This window comes from Stegodyphus dumicola, chromosome 11, assembly GCF_044657685.1.
Source record: "Stegodyphus dumicola isolate Sdum_Otavi_A_Nest chromosome 11, ASM4465768v1".
NCBI classification, from domain to species: Eukaryota; Metazoa; Arthropoda; class Arachnida; order Araneae; family Eresidae; genus Stegodyphus; species Stegodyphus dumicola.
The window spans coordinates 90,805,300-90,831,213 of NC_140778.1; the positions used below are offsets into that span (position 1 = coordinate 90,805,300).

Here is a 25,914-nt window from a genome sequence, read left to right on the forward strand (position 1 = left end):
TGAATGCTGCCAAAAATTTAGGATAATTTGGCCTAAAATTAAACTTTTCTACTTGACAGTAAAGCGCACCTGACAGTTGCACTTCTTCGTACCTTCATTTATAGCGAACAGTTGTTGAATTTCTTAATATTTTATTCATTGCTCACTTTTGACATTATATGCAAAATGAGCTTTCGTTGAATATGAAGCATTTCTGAGTAGGTGTTTAAATAAATGTCATAATACTAAGCGTGCATAAATACTCAGAATTTTATATCTGTTTTTATTGACTGAACATCTTCATAAAACAGCAAAGATCGAGCGACAGGGAAACAAACCTCTGAAACGAGTTTTGAAGAAAATGGTAAGGTGGCCTTTGTCTGTGAAGGGAACGTGGAAGCCGTCTTTTTCCGACTGGTTATACGTTCTCATTCAGATACGCAAGTGGGGTTACAGTCACAATATCTTCATCCATTTATCTGTGGCAGATGATTTCTCACCAGATGCGGCTCATATCATACAGGTGAGTATACGTAATTTAGATGAATTGCCTTCTTTGGCTTTTAAATCTTTTATTTACTTTCAAAGCCTGATTCAGAGAGATCATCATTAGTTGGACTTTAAAAAATTAATCGGAAGCACTTTCAGAAGTCTGCGTCATCAAAAGAAGGCATCAGCAGCGTGTTTTGGCTGCGGCTCAAAATCAACCAAAATATGCATATTAAGACGTTTCGGGTCAATGGTGTTTTCATTTTAGTACAGTCTTTCTTGGTGAATAATAAGATAAATTTTATGAACAAAATAATTACAATATGCTTTAAACATAAAAATTAAAAGGTACTTCTTTGTTACATCGGCCTCTGAGATTGAATCGCCAATCAATCAGGATATCTAGCCAAAATCTGGCTGCGTGTTCTTATACCTCGCTACGTAGTCGTATATTGACACCATGTTACATTTGTGCTCTCGCCACGCGTTCTTATAGTATTCATTTTTGATGAGGTTTTCGAAGTCGCATTGTTTCATTTTTTTTCAAGAAAGAGGTCTTTTACCTGACAAAAGAGCACGCAAAAATGGTCACAATATAAAATTTTATGTCAACAAGGAAACCATTTGGAGGTAGAATGTTAAAAAGTTGCAAAACGAAGGGCCTCTGTTTTGAAAATTGGTTCAGCGGTTCCAGAATATCGTTCGTCGCTGCTATTAGGTTTATGTATTCTTGGGCAGAGGAGTTGACGTGCATGAAATAGTATAACAAACAGCTTAATATTTGCGAAATTGGATGCGGTTGATGGGAATAATTACATGTGATAAAATAATAACAGTAATTATAAGGATAAGGATAAGGATTCTTAAAAATATTTAGGGAACGACATATGAGTATTACTGTTATTATTATACACTCATGTCCATTCACTACACACAACCTCAAGAATCATATGCAAATTTCAGGAAATAACCAGATGACACCGATGGTACGTCACAATGACGACAGTGTAAGAGAGTGATATATAAGGACTACAGGCAAAGAAGTAAAATTGTTCGCAGGCGCTTTATAAGCATTTCAGTGCAATAACCGAATAGTTATGACACAAAGGACGGATTTGGATGATTTTTTACATAGTAGAATTATCGGCCGTCTTGAATGTGGGCGTACCCAACTGTAAGTATCAGACGAACTTGGAATTGCCCAGAGTGTCATCTCCAGGCTTTGGCAACGATTCCAAGATAATGGTAATGTGAGTAGACATTACAGCACAGGTCGCTCCAGAGTTACAACGCCGAATGAGGACCGGTATTTGGAAGTTACTGCCAAAAGAAACAGGCGGAGCACAGCCTCAGACATGTGTCGTCAGCTCTCTTCAGCCACTGGTACGACAATTTCAAGGCAGACCGTGTACAGACGCTTAGGGAAGATTGGTCTGTATGCTCGTAGACCTGTCAGATGCGTTCCACTTACTGCAACTCACTGTCGCCTGCGGTTAGCCTGGAGTAGAGAGCATGCATTGTGGACACCGCAACAGTGGGCTTGGGTGATGTTTTCCGATGAGTCCAGGTTTAGCTTGCAGTCTGATTCTCCCGGACTTTCATATGGAGAGCTCCAGGTACCCGTTACCACCAAGAAAACATCATTGAACGACACCGTTACGGTGGTGCAGGAGTGCTCGTTTGGGGTGGAATTATTCTGGGTTCCAGAACTGACCTGCATGTTCAAATTGGAACCATGACAAGCCAAATCTATCGGGACGTCATTCTCGAACAACATGTACGTTTGTTTCGGGCGCCATGGGCACACAATTTGTGTTTATGGATGACAACGCCCGTCCTCACCGTGCAAACATCGTAAGCGAATGCCTTCAATCGGAGGATATCACCAGTACGGACTGGCCAGCATTCTCACCGGACTTGAATGCAGTAGAGTATATGTGGGACATGCTTGGACGACGAGTTGCAGCCCGTCAACCTACTCCTACATGTCTACCGGAATTTCGGAGAGCATTGCTTTTTGAGTGGTGTAATATCCCCCAAGATCAGATCGATAATTTGATACTCAGCATGCCTAGGCGTTGTACGGACTGTATTGCATCGTCTGGGAGACATACAATGTATTAACAATCATACCAACCATGTAATATTGTTTTTTTTTTGTAAATAGGTTCTTTTTGTAATTTCCTCCAGGGAGAAAAAATCGCTAATTATTTTAATAATATCAAACATATAGCATCTTCTTTTTGCTCTTTACCTTTTGTTTAATAAATAAGCTTTACAAAAAAGTTAAATTTGTTTTTCTTCTAACTCTTTCTTTGCCTGATTTTGCATTATCCTTAATTTATGGACATGAGTGTATATTCTTACATTTAATCTTCACTAGCATGGCAAAACTAAGACCTTAGCGCAAATCTAAAATCTCCATATATAGTTGGGGCCGTTATAACGAAGAAGGGCCAATTACAATTATAATTCTAATTATAAAAACAAATATAACTGAAATAATTTTTCTCTTCAATGTCAGTGGTTTCCCTGATGCTGAACTTCCGACGTAACTATAACTATAAGGCAAGTTGGACTTAGTTAATAGTCTTAAAACGAATTCAAGCATTTGGATTTTCAGTAGTTAAACTGCTCCTGTTCTTACTTAAAACAAATAAATTGCGAAAATATTTGCTCGCATTTGTAAGTTGAACCTAAATGCGGACGAGACGGCAAAACCAATTTTTTAGAATTATAAATTATGAAACGGCGTTAGGAAAAATTATCGATTTCTCCTTGAAATTATGTTACAGTTTTTATTTTAATGCATGTTCGTTACTCGAACCTTGTAATGAAACAAAAATGTTTATGGTTATTATTTACTTTCGATTAATTTTTTATGTATTCTTCAAGTGCATGTTTCATGTTTACGCTTTATAATTTATTTTTTATGTATTATATTTTATTTTCGGAATTCAGGTGAATCACTTAAAATTTAGAAATTGGTTACTCGGTAAATCGCGGGTTAAAGGTTCCAAAGCTAAGTAGTTCTGCTTCCCTGGAACTGATATTTAAAACATAGCCAGCCTGACTCCTCCTAGGTAGTTCCTAGGTTCTCCTGTGGAATTGATTTTCGTTTCAATAATAAGTATAATTAGGCTTTTACGTAGTAGTAAACGACTCATGACTATTTAAGCGAAAATATACTCGAGTGCAAAATTAAAAGAATCTTCAAATTATGTATACTGTGACGAAACGTATTGAACCAAAGATGCTAATTATGCCGCCGAAGAATTATTCAAATATGCCGCATTAAATAGGTAAGCGTTTATATGCGCGTCTGCGGAGCACGGTGCATTTAAATTTTAAATCGTCATGCGATAATTTCTAGGTACTTTATTTTTTACCACGATATTTTCGACGACGATGTTTTTAAACTGCGAAGTTTTTGAACAGTTTTATTTTCGACGACGATATTTTGTACCGCGACGTTTTCGGCTGAAACCGTGGAGCACGAAGTGGTTTTCGGCGATTCGTGTGCTTCTCCTCTCTCATGACATTCGCCGTGTTTCTCGCAATAGTTACATAAGTTTTGTAAGTAATCAGGTGAAACGAGTCGCTACAAACATATGAATGACAGAATGAAATGAAGCATTGTCGGTAGATTGGAGGCAGACTGATCACAAGTTTCAGGACACCGGAATATCGAGAAGATCTGGACCAGATCGACGAAGCTCCACAACGAAGAATGAGATTTCGCCCTTTCATCGCACCCACAGAGGACTGCTTGAGCTTCATAACTCTCACGTGAGCTGCGTCCTGCCAGCGGAACCACCCGACTTTCACGGTTTACGTTTGTCCAAAGGCTTCACGAGTTAAAGCTTTATGCAAAAAAAAAAAAAAAAAAAAAAAAAAAAAAAAAAAAAAAAAAAAACAGCTCCTTGCACACCTGCTGACTTCAGCATGCAAAAGAATAGGTTCAGCACAGTGCAGACAACATGCGCCTTGAACCACACTTCAGTGGAGCATCGTGCTTTTTCCAGATGAGTCAAGTTTCAGCCTGGACAACGATTCTCGGTGTATCTGTATCTAGGGAGACAGTCTGGAACATGATACCATCCCTCCCTCATCAGGGAGCAGGATCATTACGATGACGGAGGTATAAAAGTCTGGGCAGGTATTAAATCGGACGGTCTCACTCCCCTGTGCAATTTTGATAAAAATTGCCTAACTGACGGAGATCCTGGAGCCCTATGTTCGAATTTCCAGGGGCTAAGTTCGTCCTGGTTTCCTGTTAGTTGGTGACAACACTCGTCGATATAGTGCCCAGCTGGTCGAAAATTACGTGGAAAGTGAGTATATTGTCATATGGACTAGTCACATAGATCTCCTGAATTTCTATGAGACGCAATTTTATCAATTGCAATGTTATCTCGCCATCCCAATCCGAGAAATGTCCCAGAATAACTGCCTTGCTGCATCAGTGGTATCAACTACCACACGGATTTCTCAATTGCCTCCTGTCCATTATGCCGTCACCCTGCTCGACCTGTCTGGTTGTGAGTGGGCACCATACCCCATATTAGACTCATTTTCAGTTCGATATCACAATGTCGATTTTCGACATCCCTACAGTAGAGCTTTAATGATAATCATGAGTACACAAAATGACTTTTAAATGGTACTTCTTACAAGGTATTTCCTCCCTCCTTCCAGCATGCCTTCGGGTTGTAACGGTGGCGCCCTCAGCGCGTATTCGAGAGGTCCATGTTTGAATCCCGGCGAGGGAATCGTACATTCTTCACGTTTTCTGCTCTAAAAATAACGTATTGCCTCTACAATATCTTTCTGTATTATTAATGTATATTCATATTAAATTTCATTAAATCTGCCCATTAAATTTTCAATATGTAATGTGTTCCGAATGTGTAAATTCTTTTGATTTTGCACACGATTGTAGTTTGTAACTTTTCTCTGTGACGAATAAACCGCAACTTGCTGAATGCAAAAGCAGTTTCTATGAGTTATGCTTAAGCACTCAAAATGCATCATAAGCCAATATATACACCCTCGCTCCATCTTTCTCCAGTTGTAATTAATTAAATAGTGTCTGTTACCATACCTATTTTCGAAATTTTTAGATTTAATCTGTAACTACCTATTAAGAAACATATTTGTCTATTTTTGTTGAACAATACGTATCAAAAATTCTAATTATCCCATGAAACAGAATTACAAGTATTAACCAGTTAACTGTGGCGCTCTGGTTTATGAGTGCGCACCGTTTTGTGTCGCAAGAATCGAGCCATGACGAGTATATTCGTCAATCACAGAGAAAGTTGAGCGTCCCCGTCCTCCGTCACCTGTCACCTGGTAAGATAGTGGATGAAAAAGATGGGTTTATTTTATAAAACTTAAAATTTTATTCTTAATATTTACTTATTGGGTTAACATAAGCATATATTACATACATATTAAACTAAAAACGCAATAAATTAAATTAAATGTTATACATATAAAAGTAAGAATTTAAATTCCTGCTGTGGAGTGATATTCAGCGAAACAGGGTACTATACACAATGGGACTTTGCAAATCGAAAACCAGTAACGCGATTCCTTCCTGATCTTACGTTTGTAGCAATGCGAACACCTTCTCGTAGGGTTTTAGTTTTCGATATTCCGGGTATATAATACGAAACATGATTCCTGCCTAATTGGCTTATATTAGGTGTAAATGGCCGAGTTTGTGTCGATTTATCTCTTTCAATTGGATTCGTCGCAAAAGTGTCTTCAATAAATTTGAGCAAAAAGTTGATACGCCATAATGTTCCATTATTCTTTTTATATAATATGAATGCATTCAGACACATAATGTCTAAGAAATGGAGAAATATCTTTTTGGAATACTTTTGGAGTCGTTTTCTTGCTGTGGAGTACGCTATGATAATTCCATCGCTCCTATCCACTCCCCCCATTTTTTTAATTATAATCAATCACTAGCTTCGGTTTCTTTGTAATTATTTTTCTTTCCTCTGTTTCTATTACGTTGTCATTATGTACAGTACTTACTAAACAAACCTCCCTCTTATCTTCCCATTTCATTAACATAATATGCGCATGACGAGTATACTCGTCAATACACAAAATCGTCTCGCTTCTCCGTAACGAGTATACTCGTCATTCACAGCTAACTGGTTAATGAAACAAAGTAAGATAAAAGCAATGAATATATATGAAAGGAAACCTCTCAATATGATTTTAGTCGAAGGTATGGTACCATTTGTGTTTTATCTAATATTAGTATGGACTGACCCGTTTATAGATGGCATTTAGAAAAAATAAAAAAAAAAATCTAAATAAGATTTTTAGTTCGGTCACCACTTTCGGGGTCTAAATAAGAAAACTAATAATAAAAAAAGAGAAATAAATAAGAAAATGTAAAGAAATAAGAAAGTAAAAATAAATAAGAAAAATATGGAAGCATATGTTTCCTAATACTTGTTCGATAATTTACTATTATTTTGAGAAATTTATTCATCTTGCCAAGTGAGGTAAAACAGTCAAAGAAACATACCATATGCAAATAGAGGTTAGAGTGCAATCCTCAGAATCTTAAAATATGTCTTCAGAATGTAGATGATAAGAGTGAATTATGTTTTCTGCATAATGCTCTCGACCACAGGAAGAAGCGACTCTGAAAATTACCTGGGAATCCATTATTTAGTCTTCAGTTTTCTTTCCGGAATTTCGTTAACTATTATCATACTGGAGGAAGTCATTATTTTTGCTTAACATCGCATGATAAAATTCTCGAAGAAAATTGTTGTGGTATACATAACAAAGAAATGTATATCTTAAGAGAGAATTCGGAAAAATTTGAAAATTTTCCAACTATATCGAAATATATTAGAAAGCCTTTGTAGGAAAACTGAATGTCTGAAATTCGTTTTTAAACAGGGATATAAGTTGTTAAGAATTTCCTCCTTCCTTAACATTGCCTTCCGTATAAGCACATTCGGCTAGCAATTGGGAAGGCAGGAAGTCGAATCTCGGAGAAGGCATCTTCATACTTCATGCTCCGAAGTAAACCTAATTATGCTGCAAGTGGCGACCGAACTAAAAATTGTGGAAGATACATCACCATTTGTCTTTGTCAATTGGGCCTCCTCTTTCCAAATGACCTTTAATTGAGGGAGAATATAAGGAACTTTTCTCCCCTTTTTTACGCGTCCTTTTATCTCATCGAGATGTAATTCGAAACGAGTCGTGTTAGAAGTTTGAAAATCAAGTTCGAATTGTTGATTTCGTTGAATAAAAGAGATCGCTGATTTTTCGCGCTCCCTGCTCTAGTTTAGTTTTGTTTATTTGGTTATTGCAGGGCCCTCGAGGGCTACCTGCCTAAGAAGAGGGATGCTTTCGTGAGGGTTTTTCCATGGGAACTGGCTCATGAACACGTTACACTTGAAGAAAACCACAAATGCGACCATGCAGCTCGTCCGTTCGCCAGATTCGAATCTGAATCTGTTAACATCTATAAGAAGTTTTCGACCGTGCGACCTTTACTTCCATAATTTTCGCATCCCCTAGGGCCATCTATTAGTTCGTACAATACTCCGGAAATAAAAATTTTCCGAAAAACTTCAATGAAGTTAGCAGTACGTGGGATAAGCAATTTCTTGGATGTTTAGCTTCGAGGAATAAATGAATTGTCACTTAACTTTAGGTGTTAACACAAACGGATATTAACCAATAAATCAAAAAGGCCCTTAGGCCAATCGCTGTTATTTTTTGAAGTAATGGCTGCTAATAAACACCGCCGCCCACAGGCGAGAAAAGGTCTGAGGTGGCAAAGCTATGAGGTCGAGCCTGAAAAAAATCCTCACCATAGCTGCAAAAATCATCTCTGTAGACAGCCGATGTTGATTTGTCGGAGCCAGTCATGTGAGAGGTCACCCTCCCAAGAACTGACCCCGATCGCTGCTGATTGAAAACAGGTTATCCTGTCAAAGAGAGATGAGAGAAATTTTTGTAAAATGAATCAAGTCTTCGAGTTTCATCAGTTCAGGGGGAAGTAAGCATCCATTAATTTCCTTCATCTGCTATTTTCATCACATACATTGCCGTTCTGAAGCCTGCTGAAAGCGTTTCGGTGGCAGTTTTTGCGTTTCTGATCTTGTCGATGAGTTCAATAATACACTGGTTATCATAAATTAAGGAAAAATCACAAAAATCACGATTACTGAAAAAGTTACATGTAGAATTTAATGAAACTTACCCACAATATACAACACATAGTAAGGTATCAAAGAACATAAAAAGAAATTATTAGACAAATATGGTAGTATAGAAATTAGCACATGTATAAAATGAACAAATCGAAGGTGTCAGTTTGCTATAGGAAAAATACCTTCAATATGGAATATAGTCGCCTCTAGAAGCAATACAGCACATACAGTGATGCGTGATGCTTTCAATTACGCGGTCTATCAGTTCCGTAGGAAGCGAGAGTCATTGCTCTCGCAAAGCAGTCGTAAGCGCGACAAGGGTCTGAGGGGCGGATGGAGAGCAGCTAGACGTCTTCCTAAAGCATCCCAAACGTGCTCGATAGGATTCAATTCCGGGGATCGAGCTGGCCACTCCATGCGCATAATTGTTTCCTGTTGAAGATAATCATCTACGATGCGAGCCCTGTGTGGTCTTGCGTTGTCGTCCTGTAACAAGAAAGCATCCCCTATAGCCCCGGCATATGGGCGCACGTAAACATCAAGGATGTCATCTCTGCAAACTTGAGCATTCACGGTTCCCCTTGGAAAGACATGGAGGTCTGTGCGTCCAGCTAAAAAGATGTCACCCCAAACACAGACACTGCCTCTTCCGTATGCATCTCTTTCACGGATGTTTGACGGATGATAACGAGTTCCAGATTCTCTCCATATCAAACAACGCTTACTATCGTTTTCTTGACTAAACCTGAACTCATCCATAAAGAGAACAGCCCTCCATTGATCAGGCGTCCGGTTGACATGTTGTCGTGCCCACTGCAAACGGTCTCTCCTATGGCGTGACGTGAAAGGCACGCAAATGGCTGGTCGCCTTGCATACAGACCACCTTCATGAAGCCTTGTACGCACAGTTGACGTTGACACCAACATTCCGGTGGCTGCAGCAAGGGAGGATCTAAGAAGAGTCGGAGTAGCGATTCTATTCCTGCGTGCCCATAATGTCAAATATCGGTCATCGGCACTCGTCGTAGCAGTTGGTCGTCCTTGGTTGAACCTCCTAGATGCCGAATCTGTGGTTTGAAATTGCCTCAAAGTCTATGAACCACAAAAGGACTCACATTTAGCCATCTGGCCACTTCTGTTTGACTTTGTCCTGCCTCTAGTCTCCCAATGGCTCTCCATCGCAGTTCTGCAGGCAAATGATGCCTAGCGGTCATTGTAACGAATTAGCTATCTCAGATTTCTGATGTCACTATCACAGTGAAATATGTGGGCTTGCTCTCAAACATGGACTTTTATGCTCCTCGCAGATGACGTATTCCGAGTGCAGTGCCACTAATTTGCATATTGCAGTTTTACTCAGCTGCTCTTACTTGGCAACATATTCAAATTTTACACGGTTTGGCTTATTTTTGAAGGAGTAATCGCTATTTTTGTGATTTTTCCTTAATTTATGATAACCAGTATATTACCAAAGAATTCTTGCACTTTTCCATCCTGTAGCCAGCTTAATGCTTCGTCTGCTTCTTTAAGGATCTGGTTTATTTTTTTCTTTAGTTTCTCGTTAAATTGTTCTTTCTGAGTAATCTTAGTAACTCCTTCAGTAGCTTTGGTGAGTTGCGGGAAATCTTCGTTTCTTCTAAGAAATGTTTCCTGTTTTAGGGGGCTTGTTTCTTCTTGAACGTTTTCGTATATTGTTCGCAACCACGATAGCTGTAGACGTGGTTTTGTTTGCAGAAAATACAGATTGGTTTTTCTTCCTGTTTCATCGGGCAGGTATTACTGCGATGTTCTTCTCCACATTTACAACATCTAACTGCATTTGTGCATAGGTGCTTTGAGTGCCCCCACTCCTGGCACCTAAAGCCCTGTATTGGACGTTTTCTTGGGTTGCACTTTTCTATCGTGACATTCATGCTAAACATGCAATTCAGATGGTGTATTGCGGATCCTTGCTTAATCTTTTTCAATTCTAATACCCAGCATCGAACGACTAGTAATCAGAGATTTTATTGTATTGTATTGCTCATGTATTGCTCAGAAATATACCTAATGAAACTATACAAAGTTGCTAAATAAATTCTGCAGCATTAAATAAGTAAACATAAAGACACAATACATTTCCAGTCAACTTTATCTTGATATCTTTTAATAAATTTTTCTGTTAATTCTTGCTGTCTAGAAATATATTCTGAATCGGACTTATCTTTAAATTGTTCAATAAATTCTTCTGTTAATTGTTGATACGCAGACGCAAAATTACATCTGCAGTCAACCTTACCTTGAAAATTTTCGATAAATTCTTCAGTTAATTCTTGATGTTCATAAATACATTTCCAATCAACCTTATCTTGAAACTTTTAAATAGACATTTTGCATAATTTTAATTAAAATTATTTATTCATTTAATAACATAAATCCACCGGGGAGTATAATTCCAAAAGCGTTTGATAAACCGATATTTTTTACCGTTAAATGAAATGAAATCAGTAGTATTCATATGTGGCTAATTAATCAAAATAATGGCCTAATCGATTTAAATCATCAAGAAGTTGAATACAATTTTATTTTTAAAGAAGACGAAAATTATTTGAAAAAAACTCATGATCTTTATGAATTTTTAACTTAAATAAATGAGTAATCATAAATTATACAGAAAAAGTAAAAAACAACAACAACAAAAAAAAAAAAAAAAAAAAAGGGGGGGAGGAGGAAGAAGATTTTTTACAGAGTCTGAAACATCAGACGAAAGGTCTTCAGTTTCAGTGTTTTTTCTTGTAAAATTTTGCACCTTTTATTCAACTGAAATAAGGTTATATTTTCTTCTCTTTCAAGTTGGACCAACCAACATTAGGAATCGATCGTAAACATCTGTTGCGTGGACTGAATGATACCTCCACAAAAGTTTACTACGAATTGATGCTAAAAGTAGCTTACGTACTGAGTAAAAACGACCCTCGTCATTGGTTGATTCATCACGAAAATAATAGAAACTTGAAAAACGTTATCACTGAAATTTTCGATTTCGAAACCAAGTTGGCTAATGTAAGTATTTTCTCAATGTTAATGGTCACTCAATTAATAATCATAGTTCACATCATAGTTCACTCAATGCTACTGCGAGAATGCTATTCATTCTCCACTCTCCAGAATACAAAATGTGTAGTTACTACGTAAGTTAAATTAAAATTTATTATTTACTTGCCTTTTAATAATATTTTTGTATTTTTATAGATTGTATTTAGTTTATTTTCAGTTTACATACATAATTCGTGTCGGGGAAGTTTTCAATAGGCAAAAGTTTCTAAATTACTTTGGTTTTCTACTCTTAATTACATTTGCAATTTACTTTTAATTAATATTTGATTCCCAGTTTTCTTACTAAATTTCTCAAAATTCCTTATAGTTTAAATTTCTTTTTTAAGCAATTCACTACATTTGGTTTTACTTTTGGTTTTGAATATTACTATACCCATGCTGATATGGATGACGAAACACGAGGAGGCAAATTCCCCTTGATAACATCTATCTCCTGCCTGCTCAACAATTATTCACTTTATGTAAATTAATTTAGTCTTAAAAATTCTTTAAAAATTTTTTGGGGGATTAATTTTTTGGATTATTAAATATATTTTTTCATAGTTTTAGATATTTGCACTTAATTTACATATGCTCTCAGATTTTAAATTATATTGTAAGTGGGCAGCAATAATTAATCTTTTATTTGTATTCAATTAAAATTTCATATTTTAATTTAAATTAGCTTTATACGAATAGATAATATTTGTTAAATTCAAATTTCACTTCTCGCAGCAACGGCGCAAGAGAATTATTTAAACTGAATTTAACTTTACTGTTTATTTTATCTTATGGAACAATTTAGAATATATATATGTCATAATAAGAGCAAAGGAAAAAAGTGTAGATGCGTGATTAGACCCATACTGAAGAAGAATTTGATTGCGTAGTATGCTAGTAATGCTAACTTGGTAATATCTAAAGAACTTGGCAGTCGAAGCAGTTTTAATTCCATTTTTATTTCCAATTGATATTTGTGGCCACAATCACTTGGCACTCTAGTCCTGCCTTTCCACAGAAGATTTACATTTTTGATATTGTTGAAATAGAAAGCAAGCCAGTGAAATTACATCTTAGCACAGCACAGAGCAAAAGCTGAAGTGCGTCGTTATGAAAGATGGAAGCACGCGAAGAGAAAAGTTTTGGTTTACAATTCGGTGATTGGTCGTCAAGAGGCATCTGGTATTAACGGTTACATAAGATAGCATGATTAATTTGAATGACGCAATGCAGATAAGTTATTACGATTTTAGAATAGAGAGGAAGAATTAATGTTTATAGTTATACTACAACCCTGATTCATACATTTTTATCTTACATATATATATATATATATAAACTACAAAGACATGAAAGAAAATTATGCGAAAGTAGCTTATTTTCTGAGTAAAAATGATCCTCTTCACTGGTTGATTCATCACGAAACTAATCGCAACTTAAAAGTTATCACTGAAGTTTTCGATTTCGAGTCAAGCTGGCTAATGTTACTACTTTTCTCAATTTTAATGTCTCCCTCAGCTTAATATTTATACAAATACTTATATTTTTTTTTATTTTCATGTTCATTCATTAATTGAACTACATGTATATATATATATATCTATATATATATATATAGATATATATATAGAGAGAGAGAGGGTGGAAGGGCAATAAACATAGAATCTCTCTTTCTCTCTCTATATATTTATATGTAGGAAAACTGAAGAATATTTGAGAGATTAAATTAGCAGCTTCAATTCCCTTCTGTATTCTGAAAAAAGTAACCTCTATTTGCACTACGCCATTTCGAGACTAATCTGTGTCATATGGTTGTTAAGTAATTCTGATGATGTAAATGGAACTAAACAGTCAATAGTAGTTTTACAGCAATATTACCTATCCAATGAAAATGCACTGAGAATCAAAACTAAATCAGTCTCAAAGAAGATTTCACCCTAAACATAACGCACTTGCTTTCTACGCTTTCACCTAACTTGACTGCAGTCTGTTAGCCCCTTCTTTTTTACTGCAAATCTATCAAAAATGTAAGATTTTTGGAATATGCACTATTAATGTGCTAAATTGTTTGTGGCCGTAACATGTTTGCTGAAATAAAATGTGAAGATTTAATCTGCCTTCGCCCCAATGTTTTATTCATTATGGATTAGCACTTCACAATTCCTGCTGGTCATTTACTTCTGAGTTTGATTTTGTCACATGTAACGATAAGGTAATAAACTTAGAATATATATAGAGAGAAGGAGAGAAAGAGAAAAGTAATAAAGTTAGAATCAAAACTACAAAGATATGAAAGAAATTATATGTAAAACCTGCACAATCCCAAATTTACCAACAAAAATGTTCAACTCAGTTTATTGAAACCAGAAGAAATGAGATAACAATAGAAATTTATAAAAATATTCGTGCTTCGAGGTACTGTTTTCCCACGATGCGAGGAATAGGCATACCTACAGATTGTTCATTATTTAACTTTTAAATAACACATTGTGATAACATTTGGTGGCAACAATTTAAAATTTGCTTGCTTTATGCATTTGCTTTAAAGCAAAGAAAAAATATCTGATGTAGACACTACACGATTTCTTTGTACGGCCTGTTAAATTTAACACAAATGCTGCATTTAATTTAAACTTATTTCGTCGAATTTCATTAAAGATGCATTTCTCATTCAATAAATTCAGTTCTCACTTCGCGGAAATTCATTCAATGCACTCAGTTGAAGGGGGTCTTTTTACATTTGTTTGGAGAAATTTGGGATTGTACCTATTTTATATTTAATTTATTTCCCGTCTTTGCAGTTTTGGTTCTAAATTTATTGCCTTTTTGATTATACGTAGTTAGTATTTCAGCAGCATTTTGCGTGGAAATTATTTGGGATAATTTTTGTCGTAAAAGATTTCTGTAGTACTATACACACACACACATACATATATAAAGCCTGAGTAAAACCTTTAAGGGCCAGTAAAAATTTTTGAGAAAATGGAAACATTTAAACTGAGGAATTAAAATACCATTTGATTGATAATTATTGAGCTTAAATAAAAGTAAAAAAAGTAGAAAAATTAATTTGAAAATATTTTATTATTAGAAAATATTACAGAACACACAGATGAATATTTGAGCCTGAGTAAAAACTTTAAGGCCAACATAGAAAATAACATATAAGAAAAAAAATTAGAGGTTGTGTAGGAATCATTTCTTCGAATTACTTCAAATATTCTTGTTTTCATGGATGAAACAAGTTTTTGGCAAAGAGTGGGGTCGGGTTTATACCATTCATCTCCGATAATAGATTTCAGCTTTGTTGTTGATGTAAAATGTCTCCCATTTGCATAAACTCTTCTTGCTAAGTCACCCCAAAGGTTCTCGATTGGGTTGAGGTCAGGTGATCTAGCTGGCCATTTCACAGTTTCAACATTGTTGACTTGGAACCAATTTTTTGTGCTCTTTCTCGAACGGATCGATGCATTGTGTTGCTGATATTTCCAATTTTCTCCAGCAAGACATTCAGCATTTGGCAAAAGATGATTTGTTAGGACATTTTGATATCTTGTGATTTCATTCTACCTGAAACGAATGCAATTGAGCCCACACCATTGTAAGCAAAACAGCCCCAAGTCATGACAGACCCTCCACCTAACTGGCGCTTGGAAAATATTTCTTTTTCATTTCTTATATCATGCCAGTAGAAATTCCAGCCATCTGGTGCATCGAAATTCCATTTTTTTTTTTTTTTTTCGTCAGAAAAAATAATTTCTATCCATTGGTTGTCCCAGGTCATGACTTTCTGGCCAAAGTTCAAACGCTCTATTTTGTGTCTCTGCAGTAACTGAGGCTTAGCTTAGTCAATTTTGCTGTATAAGTGAAACTTCCATACTTTCTAATTGTGTTATAAATCGTTTTTTGACAAACTTTTAAACCTGTCGTCGGAATCAGTTTCCTGGTTGAGTACTTTCCAGTAGATACAAGTCGGTAAATTCTTCTTTCATCACGCGAGGACAAAGTTTTAGGTCTTCCCGCAGTATTCTTTTTACCATAATTGTCTTTCAATTTAAAAAAATTGTTGACTACAGTCTTTTATATTCCTATCTTTATCGCAATAGCACGACTACTCATTCCTGTTGAGGATAAAGCTTCGATCTCTCCTCTTTCACGATCAGTTAACTTCTTACCCTTCGCCATCTTCACAAAGATCACCAATACTTCGAAGAAACGTATGACAAATATGAAAATTGCAGCGTTGTCACAAGCTAGTAGTTGCAATGGTAATTACACGAATATATTACATTTATTTTTTAAAAACGACTGGTGGCCTTAAAGGTTTTACTCAGACAGAAATACTAACTTTGTAAATAACCACATGTTTCTCATAATTATGTATTTACAGATTATGTTTATAGCATTTATTTCTTATCAATGAACTTTAATAATTAATATTATTTGAATCCCTTTTATTTCATTTTACATTTTCTCAAAACGTTTTACTGGCCTTAAAGTTTTTACTCAGACTGTATAATAAATTAAACTTAATTAGCAACAGCTCTTTAAGTTTCTTCTTTAAACTTTTATATGTCCTTCTCCTAACATATGCGTCAAAATTTCTCTCTAAATGGCTTTTCTCTCACCAAGCTGTTTTTCTTCTCGAAGGGGGGATATGTGCAATATAAAATAAGATAATAAATCTCTAATAAATAACTTAATTAGCAACAGATCTTCAAATTTCTTCTTTAGATTTTTATATTCCTAGCATCTACAATTTATCAAAGTTTCTCTTGACTGCGTCATCTTTAGATCAATCCACAATCCATACATAAGACCGCAATCCATACATAATCCACATATAAGTTTGGCAAATTCAAGTTGAACATTATAAAACCCAGGAGCTTTTCTGTATTTCAGATAAATTTTGGATGTTCTATAACATTCAAATCTTTGTTATATTTCTCTTGAGCATTTTGTATAGAATTTAAACTTACTTTTACTTCTCTTCTGATAGTCTTCTACCTTCATTTGTGAAACATGTTGTTTTTCGAACAAAATATTTTCTTAAGTTTTTGCCACAACGCAAAACTATTCCGTTTACTTTCACTTGTATTCTTTCCTGTCTCTTTTCAAAACTATCAGTTTTTTCAGTTTTTGCTTTCAGTTTGAGTTTTTAACTACAGTATTTAATATTCTTGGAAAACCTGTCAAAAATTTCTTGCTTTATGTTGTAAAGCATTTATGTTAACTAAGCAGTTATTTATGTTACAAGTCTTCGTTTCCCTGCCGGAATGCAAATTTTACCTGGCGTGTATTTAAGCGAGTGTTTGAGGTTGTTTTAATCAGAGCTGTTCCGCTTGCTGAAGGCCACGTTATTAGCATTCCTGTCTACGACTTTATTCTTGAAGATTGTGATGTCACGCTGATGTCGGTTACAGCCAACTTGCGAGTTAAGTACCTATGCATAGCCTTTGGCTAAATTAGTTTAAAGTTGGATTCTTTACTTTTGACTTTTAGACCTCAATGCTAGCTGAGTTTATAAGCAGCAGGCCAGCCTTCTCTTCAACTATTTGAGTTTTTAAAAAGGTCCTTTACACCCTTAAGTTTCTGATTGCTTATTTAGACATAGCGATACGTCTCTTCGATCTACATAGAGTCTTTACTTAGTGTATGTTACCAAAACAAATGAGAGTCTACAATCCTTTATTTAAGCTCTTTTCTGGAGATAGCAGTACTCTGTCGCCAACTCTGAATATCTCTAAGTTTCATTATGTCATTAGAACGGGAAGCAAAGAACTGTAAGTAAGGAAACTTTAATTGTGATTTTATGAAAATGGCGAGTAACATCTTTTATGAAATATGAAGCGGTGAGAAGCCAGCTTCTCACCGCTTCGATCATCGATTTGAACCGACATCTAATTAGCTTCACATCGATTTGAACCCACATCTAATTAGCAATAGTGATTTGATTTTGGCGTTCTTTTCATAATAAAAATAGATTGCTTCTATAACGAACAGTTATAAACTTTGTAACATCAGGTTTATATAAGCGAATTTCCTGTTTCACTTGGGAAAGAACCACAGTGCCTGTCGAAATGGCCGGTAAACGATCAAGGAAAAACTAGTTAAGGACATCAAGTTGCGCGGTTTTCGCGGACGCAAACGGAAAATGTAAAAGAACTGCTTTTGTCTACTGGAGAAATACTGGAAGAATAAGTCGCATCATGCGACGGGAAAGCTGCTGTCCTTCCCTTTCGGTAATTGAGTTGTTATATTTACCTTTTATTTCAGCAAAAAGACTTGTGTTAAGTTTCAAAATAAAAATTGATAAAGACAACTGCTCTCTGTATTTCCATCACGGAAGCTCGGCAAACGTTACAACTTCAAACATAGCAGATGTTTCCTAAAATTTGTGATATCGAATTAACAAATTTGGGTTCTATTTTAAGAAATATTTATAAATAAATAAAGATTTCTGACTTGATATTCGTTTGATGCTTTTACGTGACCGCTCACATAAACTTTTTATTTTTCTACCTGACATGTTATGTGTTTCTCTTTTTTTTTAACTGAATGGAATTTTATTATAGATTTCTTTGCCACCTGAAGAAAGGCGGAACCTGAGAACACATTACACTGTGAAAGAACTTATACGTGAGGTCCCAGAGGTAAAGCTATTACTTCACATAACCTTGGATTACTGTCTTAAAACTATGCAGCAACTATCTTCATTCTTACTTCCTTGTACAAAGTAAAGAAAGTATTGTAATCGAGAAAAATCCATTTAAACCATGTTTTTGAGTGATACCTATGCATACGGACAGAATAAAAGACACCTTTTTCCAAAACGGATTATATAATGGATTTAAAATGGTGTAATCAGCACTGTAGTATACAGTGCAAAATATTAATTTCTTTTGCTGTATTTTATGGTATGTATAAGAAAAATTTCAATGTGCGAATAAACAAGTTAAATATTTTTTCTTAATTTCTTTTTGTGATTTAGATTGACTGGTTTAAGTACTTGAATGGATTATTGGATATTAACATAACTGAAAGTGAGCCCCTGAATGTTATGGATATCGATTATATCAAGAATTTCGCACATTTAGTGAATGAAACAGACCAGCGGTAAGACAAAATTCCCTCGATCTTGTATTACTCTATTTAACTGTTTTTTTTTTTTTTTTTTACAAACAATTTGTTTTAAGCAATATGAAAGAAAAAGAGAGAAAATAAATTTTAGAGAGATAAATTAAACACTCGCAGTTTGAGTTAATAGTTATTTCACTTATATCTTACTAGCAGCTGCGCTCCAGCCATCGTCTGGCTTTTAAATGTACCGTAAAAGTGCCTGAAGGGAACATCGAACATTAAATTTAAAAACTGCGCAGAATTTTACTCTGCAGAAAACATCCGAAAAAAGAAAACGCACATTTTTAAAAAAATATATTATATATAAAAAAAATTAACCAACTTTCCGTTGAAGAAAAAAAATCATGCAAAACTTATCAATATCTTACAAACAGCGAAATAAGCAAAAAAGGTGCTACTTTGGTAGACGGTTGCACGGAATTTTGGCGATTTACGTTGGCGCAATTGTTGGCGCGATTTCTACAAACGTCAGCCATCTTGAAAAACGCTGTTTTTACGCATAGTAAAGTATTCGAAACTTAAAAAAAAATAAATAACGTTAGAAATAATAGATTAATTTTTTTGTTGAAAATGTCGTTTTTTAAGATGGCAGGCAAGTGTAAATAAATACATTTACTATGAGTATAAAATACTAAAGTAAGGTTATTATGACTTTCATATAGCAAAGAAGAGAATAAAAACACCGCTATAAAAACATTGGGCCAACGTTTAATTCGATTTAAATATTATTGAAATTGAATATCGAATTAAAAACCATCATACTAACATTTAAAAGAATTAGAATATTATTAAATCCAAATACTTTAAAATACGTTATATAGAATATAATTAACATTAAAACATATGGACAATAATTATCTCAGCAATTTCTGAAAATAGTGTATTAATTTTTTTAACAAAAATTGAAGTATACAATTACAAAATAAAAGAAAAATATGTACTTACATTTTTTTGAGTGTTTAACCTGTTGTATATTGATAAGTCCCACAATAAAAAATCAAAATCATAATTTAGATAATATCTTTGAAGGAATTCGAAGATATAAATTAAATTTTAAAACGGCGCGGAAATGCACAAATTGTCAGTAACCAATAAGGGAGCTGATTACAGCTCGTTAATGCACAAATATTCTATAACCAATCAAAGAGCTTATTACATCACGGCTAGAATTAAAATTATTTAAAAATTCATACATAATACAATCATTTTTTTAAAAAATGCAAAATTAAATTGTGTTTTAATATTTAAGAGCCATAAATAATGTTTAAAACATTAGATTAAATTTATACATATTAAAACGAATTACTTTTAAAGTAAGGTGACGTCATTGATTACATCATTCACAACATAAAATTTCATAAAATATGATAAACAATAAAATTTTTATTTCAAATAAAAATGCAAAATTAAATTGATTTTTAATATTTAAAAGCCATAAATAATATTTTAAACACGGAATTTATGCACAATAAAACGCACTATTTTTTAAATAAAATGACAACAAAGTATCGGTTACCATAAATAACTTATCCAGCAATGGGTTTACCATAAGTTGTATTACTCGCCAAAGGAAAATCGCCAAAAAATCGCCAAAATCCGTGCAACCGTCTACCAAAGTAGCACCGCAAAAAATAACATGAAAGAAACTCAAAAATCAAAACATTCCGCGCAGAATTTTACTCTGCAGAACAACTTTATCAAAAAAAATCAATAAAAATGTATTATATATATAAAAAAATGACAACGAAATATGCCAATCTCTTAAAAACAGTGACATAAGAAATACGATGAAAAATTGTTGTCAAACCCATATTTCTAAAAGAATGAAACTATTCAAAATGATGCGATTTCATCAAAAATCTATCAACAACAATAAGAACGGAAAATTGTTGCCAAAATCACATTTTTAAAGATGTGGGATGTGAGAAGTGTACTCGGAAGATTCATTTAAAAATTTGTTTAAAAATACAAAATATTATCATTTTTCCAAATTTCTTTTTGTAAAAGAAGTCGCAAGGATGAAAGTTTAACGTGTCCAAAAATCAAAGAAAAATAAACTTCGTACATTTTTAAAAATAAACTATTTTAGAAAAAATCCTGTTGAAAAGGTGTTAAGCTCTGTTAAATAAGTTCGTATTTTGAAATTGATAATTTGATTTATTGAAACACGATAAGTTCGTAAAATAGCTAGGTGCCTACGTTTCATGACGATTTGAAAATGGAGTGTGTAGAGTAAAATCTCGCTTTCGTATAGCCCATTATGTCTCAAAATGACGCGATTTCGTCAAAAAACATAAAACAAAAAAAATTCTAATTCGAATTTAAAAAAAAATCGCTCCGAGGTGCACTGGCTCTTGTCTAGATGCACATATGTACCAAAATTCGTAGCCGTGGGTCTATTAACTTATGCGCAGCGCAAACGAAAGACACACAGACACACACACAGACTCTTCCTTTTATTATATTGTTGCGTGCGTACGGGTTCGTTATGAAGTGAATGCACAAGTCCGATGAAAAATGAACAAAACTTTTTATTATCACAACAAAAATGCTTAAATTTTCTCAAATTATCATGCAGTATTACAATATCTCACAGTAATTATCTTTTAACTACTCAAATGTACAATAGAACGTAATTCAAAACAGCTAAAGAACGCTAATCCGCGAATTCGCTATAATCAACAACAGCAGTTTTCTAAACAACAACAAACTAAGCAACTGCTACAAACTGAGATGTTTTCCTCCTTTTATAAGATTTTAAAATCACGCGCTAGAATTTTCCAGTACTTTCTCGAAATCAAAAAGAGATATTTATTTATTTAATGCACGCGCTCTTGTATTTTCAATTTTCCGGCTTAGCTTTCTTTTAATATTCGTCACGCGCTGCACTGCGCGAGAAATAAAACCATTTAATTTATAATTAAACTAACATTAGCTTTTTAAATACCAAATTCGTAACAATATGTAGAGATTTCAGATCCTTGTGATATAAACGTGAGATCTATTTGAAAATAAATTCATAACAAAATTTCGAAATCAGCATTTTCAAAACTCTTCGCAAATTTAATAAAAAAGATGTAAGTGAAAGGAAAGATAAGCTTAAACATTGCTTTTGCAGACAATATTTATGCTTTTCTTTCCTTAAAGTTTTTTAATCTTTGTAAATTCAGCGTTACTTTACTTAAACAGCTGGGAATTGTAAAAGGCTTTTTATTTAACGCCAGCAGTCAGCACGAGTTAGCTTATTTTTAAATTAGCTTGGTAGAATATAAACACTAAACTACCTTTCAGCGAAATGCATAATATTTAAGTGAATAAAGTTCATTGCAAATTTAATATAACCAAAGATGAAATTCAATAGTAACAGCAGTTTCATTTGAAGTCAGTCTAATGTAATCAAAGCTCTGTGTCTATTCTAACAACAAAGTTTAAACAAAGTTGGTCTGAATTCCAAAGATAATGCTGCTTCAATAATTTTTATAATTATTTTTGTTAATTGTTAATTGAATGTCTTCATTCGTTTGCTATTAACCTACAGAAATTACTAATTATGTTTAATTATTAAATTAAATAGCATAAACTTATTAAATTTAGCTTCTTTTATGGATTATTGATTGTTTACAATTATTACCGTCATAAACCATAGTTTATGTTCCATTTTAAAGAAATGCTTCACAACTCATTCGAAACAACATAGTGTTACTGTCTCATAAAGTAGTTTGTGGAATTTCCGAATTAAGTACTTACATTTTACGTCACTTAAACAGATTTACGCAAATATTTAATATTTTTACTTCATCTAAATGCTATATTGCAGTTTTTCCATTTGGTGTAGCTACGTAAAGCAATATGCAAAATATTAATGAGTTTATTGAGATGAGAAGTGTATTTTGTTGGGTTAATTGAGGTACTATATATTTGGTTACATAATGTTAGTATTCCACAAGCTCAAAAAAGGCCTATGATGTAGAATTGCTGGTAGACTGGAGACAGATCATTCACAAGGGAAGGTGGCTACAGAGCTCAATGTAATGTCCAGTATCGTCTGCAATTTGTGAAAAACAGTTTATCCATATCGAAAAGACCTGGACAAGGCCGTCCAAGATCCACAAAGAACGAGAATCGTTATTTGACACTCTCAGTATGGCGATACGGGACTGCTACAGCTTGAATGTTTTCACACGAGCTGTTTGCTGCTACTGGAACAAAGTTTCATGGTCGGTACTTGCCCGAAGACTTCACGACAAAGTATGCAAGAGGACCCGCTGTTTGAGCCCCTCTCAATGCATCTCTCAAAAGAGAGCGTTTAGTGTGGTGCAGAACGTAAGCCCCTTAAGCGATACTTCAACGGAGTACCGTGCATTTTACAGAAAGAGTCGAAATTCAGTCTGGACATTGATTCTCAGCGCATCTGTATCTGGAAAGAGTCTTGAACACGAATCCCTTCCCTCCCTCATCAGCGAAAGGTATCATTGTGGTGATAGAATTGTAATGATTTGGGCGGGCGTTATGTTGCACGGACGCACAGACAACAGATCTCTGAGTGTTATAAGGTATAAAGGGGGAATCTTACAGCCTTATGTTTGAATTTTCAGGGACGCAATTAGTTCTGGGTTCCTGTTTATGAAAGAGAACGACCGTCCACATAAGACTCAGCTGGTCGACGAATACCTGGAAAGAAAGACTATTCGTCGCATTGATTGGCCACCAAACGTTTCTGACGTTAACCATATAGAACGCATATGGGACGCTTTTGGGAGAACAATACCATCTCTCCATCCCCCTTAGAGAATCATTCTGGAGTTGAAAACTTCCTTACTGCAGGAATGGGAGTGACAACCAAAGGTACTCCTCAACTGCCTCCTGTGTAGTATGCCATCAAGCTGGGTGACAATTTTGGCCGTTAGAGGGGACTATACTTCATATTAGACTCATTTTCAGTTCAGTGTCACCACTTGAATTTTGGACATTCCTGCACTATGAGCTTTCCTGAAACTCATGAATATATAAAATGACTTTCTAATGGCTTGAGTGACTTTTGACATGTGTACATAAAGTGACTTTTCTGTAAAGGTATATTCGTACTAGATTTCATTAAAATTCGTTCACCAGTTTTTCAGAAAGTCGATATAATGCCCAAATTTTCTTAATTTTGCACAGGAGTATGTATAGATTTACATAATATTTAATTGAATATGGTGGCAGTTATATTCTGTGTAATAAATTAAACCTGGGAAAAATTTACAATATGTGTCTTGACTTTTAATTTTAATATAATAGTTTTTTAATTACAACTTCATATTTTATTTCTTAAAATGACTCACTATGTTACAAAGGATTTTTAAGTACACTGATCCATGGACGGAAAGTGTGTGAGATGGCAAGCTTGTATTATGACGTCTTTATCAATTTACCACTTTTGCTTTATTTGCTTAGGATAGTGGTTAATTACATGATGTGGAGAGTTGTTCACGAATCTTTACCCATGTTGTCGTGGTATTGGAGAACTCTATCAGAAAGATCTTCTGCTAAAGAAATCATACAAGAGCCACCTCGATGGAAGTATTGCCTCTCTACCGTTACAGAAAACTTCGGATTAGCTCTCAGTTCTTATTATTTGCGACACTACTTCAAACAAGGAAGTAAGGAATCCGTAAGTACTGAACACATTTGTCCACTATTCCGTATGCCTGTTTTACAGATTGTATCGGCGCAACCACTTGACAAGGCTAATTTGAAATTCAAGACTTCAAATTTTTTCACGTACACCCTGCACCATAAATAAATAAATAAAATAAAAGGGACAGTTTTGGATATCCCGTTCTTCTGGGCCGATTGTCGAAATTTAACTTGAGTTTTCCATATCCCGAAAGTGCGACTTTGATACATATTAGATTTATATATATCATCAATTTAACACAGGTTTTTTTGACACAAAATCGGACTGCCTGAAATGGCAAAACGAATTTTTTCCATATTGCGGTTCTACAACGCATATTATACCTTTATATTAAACTAGAAAGCTCGGCGGTCATATGAAATGAGCGCTGTTCTAGATATTATAAATTGTAATTAAAATGATTTTGCAAAGGTGTTTGCTAATTTAAATTGAATTACCCAGGGCAGGCGGTGAGGACGCCCCTTTATTTACTGCTCCATGGGGTTTCCCCCTTCTACTTGCTTAATTGCTTAAAGTAGAGTGCAATGTAGAAAACCACTGGCGGTACATTTCTTAAGAGCCACCGCTAGCTCAATAAATAAAGGTGATTTAAATAATAAAATGTTAATTCACATGTCAAAGATCTCCTTGTACACAACATTTCTTTTGTAGACCTTTCCATCATTTTTAAGCTCGCCTTGCAGAGGCGATCAGAGGCGGAAGTAAAATTACAAACCATCCAACTTGCCTTGAAGTAAACTCGCCTTGCACAGGCGGAAGTAAAATTAAAACCATCCATTATTTTTAATTTTACTTCCGTTCTTTCACGAACTCTTGAACAGGCAACATAAAGTTGACCGTGTCCAAATGCAGGCTCAGGTAAAAAAATGCCAACACGCTTAAGCGTTTGGCCCTGAGACTTAAGGATGGTCATAGCAAAGGCAAGTTTTACAGGAAATTGTCTACATCTCAATAGAAACGGCAACCCTGTACAGTGGCAACTTCACCCCATTGGCTAGAATAGTTACTCAAGCAACCAATAAACTATCTGTGACAAACAGACACTTAAGCCGCATATATATATATATTGGGTGAAGTAACATCATCTCCTCCGAAACGGCTGGCTTCCGGGCTTAGCGAAGCACACCATTGGATTCCGCAGGTCCATGGCATGCCATTTTGACCATTCGCGTCTACGTGGGACTTTAATTAGCCGAGATATTAATTAAAAACTAATTTTCCCCTACGTTTTCTTCCCTACATTTTCCACTTTCTTTCTTGAGTTTTCCCTATTATAGGGATTTCGTTACGTGCCAAATTCTTTTTTCTCGAATATCTACGGAACGGCGCCGAGTTGAAATTCGA

At 34.8% G+C, this 25,914-nt stretch overlaps 1 protein-coding gene and 1 long non-coding RNA gene across 3 annotated transcripts in view; both read left to right on the forward strand.

Annotated features, from left to right (window-relative positions):
- The window catches only part of LOC146994200 (uncharacterized), a 395,818-nt gene that overhangs the window by 218,713 nt on the left and 151,191 nt on the right, over nucleotides 1–25,914 (forward strand). The gene's annotated exons all lie outside the window — the stretch shown is intronic.
- The window catches only part of LOC118204208 (neprilysin-2-like), a 93,202-nt gene that overhangs the window by 30,891 nt on the left and 36,397 nt on the right, over nucleotides 1–25,914 (forward strand). For both annotated transcript variants that reach the window (XM_085826470.1, XM_085826471.1), the window contains exons 5-9: nucleotides 291–502; nucleotides 11,508–11,717; nucleotides 18,326–18,403; nucleotides 18,742–18,866; nucleotides 24,327–24,543. In XM_085826470.1, coding sequence (XP_085682596.1) covers nucleotides 291–502; nucleotides 11,508–11,717; nucleotides 18,326–18,403; nucleotides 18,742–18,866; nucleotides 24,327–24,543 — 842 coding nt within the window. The remainder of the gene's footprint in view (nucleotides 1–290; nucleotides 503–11,507; nucleotides 11,718–18,325; nucleotides 18,404–18,741; nucleotides 18,867–24,326; nucleotides 24,544–25,914) is intronic.